A 7,500-nucleotide genomic window follows, 5' to 3' on the forward strand; every position below is an offset into this window, starting at 1 on the left:
GAGAGAGAGAGAGAGAGAGAGAGAGAGAGAGAGAGAGAGAGCGCAAACAAACGGATAGACAGACAGAAAGCGAAAATGAAAGGGAAACACCACAGCCAGCTAAACAAGCAATGAGGAGAAACAAGTGATAACTCCATTCCGCATGAATCCCCCAAGCAAGAGATTTGCAACACTTGCCAGCCTTCGCCACAAAACCCTTTCCTAATCCTGGTTTTCCTCACGGATCTCATTATTCCAGGTTTCGTCGAGTTTTCCTCTTTTTCATAAAAGTCTATTTTGGGTTCTAGCTCTCGGGGTGCTTTTCGTATTATAATTTATTTTCTTGTTTGAGTGTTTCCTTTTCGTGTATGTGGCTTTAGATTTCGATGTAATTTTTAAATTCACTGGCGTTATGCTCCTCTTACGCTTCTCGGCCTTGTGCAGGTTGTCATTCTTGCAGATCTTTTCTTCATATTAATTGCTCTTCATATTCGTCCATAATTTTCTCATTCGTTTTTCTGCTCTCTCTCTCTCTCTCTCTCTCTCTCTCTCTCTCTCTCTCTCTCTCTCTCTCTCTCTCTCTCTCTCTCTCTCTCTCTCTCTCTCTCTCTCTCTTCCTCAGTGATATCCATTCCCCTCCTCCATTTCCTGCACAAACAACGGAAAGCAAAGAAGAAGAAAAGAAATCCTTTTCATTTCATCTTCGTGTAGGTCTTATTTTCATTTTACCTTCTAAATTCCTGTTTCTCATGAAATCCCTTTACCCCGCCTTGTCCTTCCGTTTCCCCGCAGCTCTCAATATTCCCCCCACAATCCATCCTTTTCCCCAAAAATCCCTTCTTTCTCCACAGCTCTCAGTATTTCCCCCCACGATCCCACCTTTTTCCTAACAGCTCACTATATTTCCCCCAACAATTCCCCATTCTATTCCCCGTAACTCTCAGTATTTCCTCCCACAAGTACTCCTTCTCTCCCTTCTTGAACTCTTATTCTCCTTACAGCCTTATTTTCCCTCTCCTTCTCGCCCGTACAGTTTCCTCGCACATGAGGAAACTGCCCGCAAAGCCCTTTCTTAACCACTCGCTGGGAGCTACATTCGATATATGTTCCGATGACTTTTTTTTATGTATCACTTTCCGTCGATCTATGGTGCCTAATACTGCTATGTCGTTTTTTCTGTCCTCGTTTGAAGAGAGAAAGAGAGTGAGAAAGAGAGAGAGAGATTCTCTCTCTCTCTCTCTCTCTCTCTCTCTCTCTCTCTCTCTCTCTCTCTCTCTCTCTCTCTCTCTCTCTCTCTCTCTCTCCGTGGTTTCTGGAAGTCATTAGTCAGAGCTGCCGCCGCGGCAGGGCGAGAGACACGCAGTTGAAACAACGGCATAACGAGCACATCTGCCCCATAGGTTAAGAGATACAGCGTCATTTGTCCCCTGAAATCATCTCTTTTAGTTTCGCTATCTGTACGGTGGTGGCAGCACTGTCTACGCTCTCTGTTCTTGATGGACGCGTTCTTATTATCTGGTGTATTGATTCTACGTTTTTCCATTTTTTTCTCTCATGGTGAGTGGAATTTCCATGAGGTGAACTTAAATGATGATAAGATGTACAGTAACATTATTTCACGCCTCTCTGTCTCTGTCTCTCTGTCTCTCTCTCTCTCTCTCTCTCTCTCTCTCTCTCTCTCTCTCTCTCTCTCTCTCTCTCTCTCTCTCTCTCTCTCTCTATCTCTATCTATCTCTTTCTTTCTTTCTCTGTATGACACACACATACACACAGTTAATCTCTGTCCCTCCCCCCCCCTCTCTCTCTCTCTATATATATATATATATATATATATAGATAGATAGATAGATAGATAGATAGATAGATAGATAGATAGATAGATAGATATACATATATATATATATATATACATATATATATATATATATATATATATATATATATATATATATATATATATATATATGTTGTGTGTGTGTGTGTGTGTTGTGTGTGTGTGTGTGTGTGTGTGTGTGTGTGTGTGTGTTGTGGGTGTGTGTGTGTGTTTGTGTGTGTGTGTGTGTGTGTGTGTGTTGTGTGTGTGTGTGTGTGTGTGTGTGTGTGTGTGTGTGTGTGTGTGTGTATGTGTGTGTGTGTGTGTGATGTGTTTATGTGTGTGTGGTGTGTGTGTGGTGTGTCTGTGTGTGTATATATAATAATTTATATATAAATATATATATATATATATATATATATATATATATATATATATATATATATATATATATATATATATATATATATATATATATATACATATATATACACATATACATATCCCTCTCTCCTCTCTCTCTCTGACACACACACACGCACAATGTAGAGTGCGCACACGGATATTTACAGGAGTTACACAAAAGTAATAAATAATAATAAAAAATTAAAGATCAACATCATAAAACACACCTTGAATGAAGTGCAAAAACCTTTCTGACTTGAAGTATGAACAAAGTTACACATACATCACGCAGTTGACTAAGTTCACTTCTTGTAGAATGTATTTTGAAAATATTGCATATACAGTAACACAAAATGCAGTTCATTTATTTTGTTACAAAGAAGAGAAAGCTAAGACGAGGGAGGAAGGGAGCGAGGGGGGAAAGGAAGGAAGGAGAGAGTTATATATATATATATATATATATATATATATATATATATATATATATATATATATATATATATATATATATGTATATATATTATATATATATATATATATATATTATATAATATATATATAGAGAGAATAATGAGAGAGAGAGGAGAGAGAGAGAGAGAGGAGAGAGAAGAGAGAGAGAGAGAGAGAGAGGAGAGAGAAGAGAGGAGAGAGGAGAGAGAGAGAGAGAGAGAGAGAGAGAGAGAGAGAGAGAGAGAGAGAGAGAGAGAGAGAGAGAGAGAGAGAGAGAGAGAGAGTCAAAGTCAAAGACAGACAGACAGATAGATAGATAGATAGATAGATAGATAGATAGATAGATAGATAGATAGAGAGAGAGAACAAGGGCAAAAAACAGTAAGATAAAGAAACATACGGAAAGACAATAAAGAGAAAAAACAGTGAAAAAGAGAAACAAAGCTTGAAGAATAAAAAAGTAGTGACATAAAAGAAGACGGTAAGAGACATAGAAAGAAAGCCAAGGAAACGAGACAGCAGGGCAGAGGGGCACAAACACCCTGGGAGCTGCTCCTCGGTTAATATAGGAGTCAACATACTTGGCCTGACCCTAAGCCCCGTAATCGATAGCCCTTATTGATAATTAATGCTGGTCCACTTTATCCACTTCAAAAAAGATGTTTATAAAGATCTTCAATGATAAACTGATAATAAAGTTGACGGCCATTGCCGCCAAACAAATTCTATATTGGATTAGACAAGTAGGTCGAAACACATGGGTATGTAATGAGACAGCTGCACGTGTAAGTAAACAAGTTTATATAATCTTCAAAAAATAGTTGAATAATTGATGCCCTGTCCATTGCAGAGGAAATTACATTCATGAGACAAACAGGTAGGCAGACAGACACATAAATATGTAGATGTAGTAGGAGATAGACAGGTAAGTTCAAAAGGGCGTCATTCTGCCTTGCGTTTCTCGTTTTTACCTCGTCTCAATTTCCGTCGTTTTTTACTTTTTTATCTTTTTAATGTCTTCATCTTGATCTATGACTGCGTGACGAATGACAGTAAAGTTTTGTAATTAAGTATTAACGTGCAAATCTACCACCCGCTTTTTTTTTCTTCTTCTTTTTCTTTCTTCTTATGTCTAACTTCGCACGGGTAATCTTCCTTATCTTCCTTACCTCTCTCGTCTATCTAATTCTCTTTACCCGCTTTGGCTATGAGAAACATCGTTGTAACTCTCTCTCACATGAAAGTGACCTTCTCTATCCGCAATATATGTATTATTACCTCTACACCCATAATACGCCTCTTTCCGTAATTCATATTCTTGATATCATAACTTTACACTTGAAAAATATCTCCCTTCTATTCCGCTAAAAGAAAGAGGGAATGTGTGTGTGAGAGAGAGAGAGAGAGAACAGACAGACAGAGAGAGAGAGAGAGAGAGAGAGAGAGAGAGAGAGAGAGAGAGAGAGAGAGAGAGAGAGAGAGAGAGAGAGAGAGAGCAAAAAAACGTAGACTGAAGGAGGAATACATCTGAACAACAAACTTAATGATTAACTTACTGTTTTTGAATTCATCATTGGGATCTGTTTCTTCTTCGTCTTCCACGTCATCATACAGTTCCTGCGACGCAGTGATGGTGAAGGAATGGCTGAGAAGGAAAGCGAAGATAGTGATGCCAGTCCAAGTTCTCCACAGCCTAGCCAGGAACATCTTCAAGGGACGAAAGAGCGTTTATGTCGGTCTGCACACGTTTCTAATCTATATGCTTTTCTTTTTCTATTTTTCTATCTCTCTCTCTCTTCTTTGGGTTTTATATCTTTCTTAATTTGATTTATCCATTTATCTCTATATTTCTCTTTCTCTCTGTATTCATTTGTTTTTTTCCTATTAAATATTATTTTCCTTTGATTTCTCTTTCCTTCTCTCTCTTTCTTATTTCCACCTTATCTCTCTCTTCTCCCTTCTTTCCCTTCCTTCTCTTACGTATTTCTAAATCACGCTGAAAATATTACCGTCAAGTTTGTCGTCGTTTTAAATCTTAATCAACGTGAATACTTTTTTACGGTCTTCGTGAACAATTTCATCATCATTACTTCATCACACATGACACCGGTCTTCCTTCTCACAATTCTCATCCTCTTTTTCTCTCTCCCTTTCTCTATTTCCTCCAAGCAGCACCGAGCATACCACAAAACCCGGGTCGAGAGTACCAATACTTGGGAGGAAAAAGTACCAGAAAAGGTATGCTTTGCAATATCCTTTAAAAAAAAAAAGCAACAAAAGATCTACGAGACGAAATTATTCAATATTTACATGAATATATGCATTTCAAAAACCTCGAACTCTCGCCGGGGAAAAGTATGTATGAGATATGAGAAGTTTTCCACGACGGATCTCTACGTTTCTGGGACGAGGGTAAGGCGCTAGCGAGGGACCGAGACGCGCGGGAGAGCGGGCCGGCACGTCCTCCCCTTCCGAAGGCTGAGCGAAAACTGAGATCAGGTTGAAGGGCACAATCGCGCGCTCACACACACACACGCACATACAGATACACGCACACACTCACGCACACACGCAACTTTTTCTCGCAGCGCATGCGTTGTGTGCACGCGGCGATGTCTTGATAACGACGCTCATTCTTTACTCATAGAAAGGTACTTATCGGGAGACATCTTATCCGATGGCGAGATAAACATTTGATGAGCCGAGACCACAACCTGAAACCCAATCGCTCTTTTTCTCTCGGTCTTTTCCTCTCTCTCTCTCTCTCTCTCTCTCTCTCTCTCTCTCTCTCTCTCTCTCTCTCTCTCTCTCTCTCTCTCTCTCTCTCTCTCTCTCTCATTCTCTCTCTCTCTCGCTTCTCTCCTATTTTCTTCTCTTCTCTTTTCCTCTTTTCTGTTCCATTTTCTTCTCTCTTCTCTTTTCCCCTCTCTTCTCTTCTCTTTTCATCTGTCCTCTCCTTTTCTCTCCTCTTCTGTTCTGTTCTGTTCTCTCCTGTCTTCCCTTCTCTCTCTTTCACCCACCTGCTCCGCCTTCCCGTCTCTCTCTTTCGCTTTGAAAGGTGAGCCAGAGTTCCTCCCTGTGTCCCCTCCCCCTCCCCCCTCCCTCCTCCCTCCTCGTGTACCTCCCTACATGTGTGCAACAGCAATCAATCTTCCCCCCCCCCACTTCCTCCCCTGTTTTCCCCTTCATCCCTCTCCCCTCCTTTCCTCCTCTACTCTCCCCTTTTCCTACTCTTTCTTCCCCCTCCTTTTAATTCCCCCTTCCAGTTTCACCCTCTGCCCTTCCCCTCTCTTCCCCCTCTCCCCCTTTCCTTCCCCCTCTCCTGTCTACTTTCTCCCTCTCTCCCTTCTTTCTCCCCTATCCTTCTCCAGTTTCCCTTTCCCTCCTTCATTTCCCCTTCCCATTACCCTCTATTCCCACTTTTTCCTTTCTTCTCTCCCCTCCTCCCCGTTCCCGTTCCCCACGCCCTCCCCCTCCCGTTCCCCACGCCCTCCCCCTCCCGTTCCCCACGCCCCCCCCCTCCTGTTCTCCACGCCCTCCCCCTCCCGTTCCCCACGACCTCCCCCTCCCGTTCCCCACGACCTCCCCCTCCCGTTCCCCCCGCCCCCCCCCTCCCGTCCCCACGCCCCCCCTCCCGTTCCCCAGGACCCCCCCTCCCGTTCCCCACGCCCCCCCATCGCTGCCCATTTCCCCTCCCTCGACCCCCCCCCCATTCAAGCATCCGCCATCGCCTCCATCACCAGACCGCGAGCACAACGTGTAGCCAGTCAGCAGCTTCCTTGACTAGAGTGCGTGCTTGCGTCCGCCTTTCCTTCTTGCTTGCTTGCCTCCCCTTCTGTCTCTTGATCTCTCTCTCTCTTTCTTCCTCCTTTTCTTTCTTTCTCTCTGAATGTTTCCTTTTTTTCTACCTTTTTGTCCATCCATTTTTGCTTCTTTTTTCACTTTTTTCTTTCTCTCTGTTTTTATCGTTCTTAATCTCAACCCTGTCTGTCTCTTTCCATCTTTCTTTTTTCACTTTTTCTTTTCCTTTCTCACTTTCTGTCGCCTTTTATTCGTTTCCTTCTGCTCTACTCTCCGTCCTTATTTCTATTCTTTTTCTCCCTGCCTATTTCTCTCTTTACCTTTATTTTTCGCCTTTTCTTCATCTTTCTCTCTTCTTCTCCTTGTTTTTTTTTCTTTCTCTATCCCTGGCTGTATCTTTCTGCTTTCTTTTACTTTTTTATTCTTTTTATTCTCATTTTCTTCTTCTTTGTCTTCCTACCATTCTGGTTCTTTTCTTTTCACTTTTCATTTTTTTTCCTGCCTATAATATTCCTCGCTCCGTACCTGTATTTTCTATCTCTCTCTCTTTCTTTTTTCTTTCTTTTTCTTTTTCTTTGATTCTTCCTGTCACTCCCTGTTTTTCTCTCTTTTCTCTTCTTTTTTCTCTTTTCTTAAGTATCTTTTCTCTTTCTGTTTCTCTTTTCCTCTCTCTGTCTGCTTTAATTGCTACCTTTCTCTTGCTTGTTTCATTTTCATTTTTCTGTTTCTGCCCACTACTCTCTCTCTCTCTCTCTCTCTCTCTCTCTCTTCTCTCTTTGCCCCCCCCCTCTCTCTCTGTGTCTCCCTTTTCTCCTCTCTCCCTTTTCATCTCTCTCTCTCACTCTTTCTTTGTCTGTCTGTCTCTCTGTCTCTCCCTCTCTCTCTCTCTCAGCCAGATAGTTGACAATTAATCTAAATTTATAATTTATTAATTAATCATAAATCATAAACTCCCCCCCCCTCTCTCTCTCTCTCTTTTTCTCTACCCTTCTATGTCTCTCTCCTCTCACTCACACACACACAATCTCTCTCTGTCCTAGCGCGTCCACCAG

The 7,500-nt window shown here is 41.8% G+C and overlaps 1 protein-coding gene across 1 annotated transcript in view; it reads right to left on the bottom strand.

Moving 5' to 3' along the window:
* Positions 1-4,477, bottom strand: part of LOC119594432 (hemicentin-2-like) — a 135,451-nt gene extending 130,974 nt beyond the window's left edge. The window contains exon 1 of the mRNA XM_037943496.1: positions 4,204-4,477. Coding sequence (XP_037799424.1) covers positions 4,204-4,354 — 151 coding nt within the window. The 5' untranslated portion in view covers positions 4,355-4,477. The remainder of the gene's footprint in view (positions 1-4,203) is intronic.
* Positions 4,478-7,500: the final 3,023 nt, after the last annotated feature.

This window comes from Penaeus monodon, chromosome 3 (genome assembly GCF_015228065.2).
Source record: "Penaeus monodon isolate SGIC_2016 chromosome 3, NSTDA_Pmon_1, whole genome shotgun sequence".
Lineage (NCBI taxonomy): Eukaryota > Metazoa > Arthropoda > Malacostraca > Decapoda > Penaeidae > Penaeus > Penaeus monodon.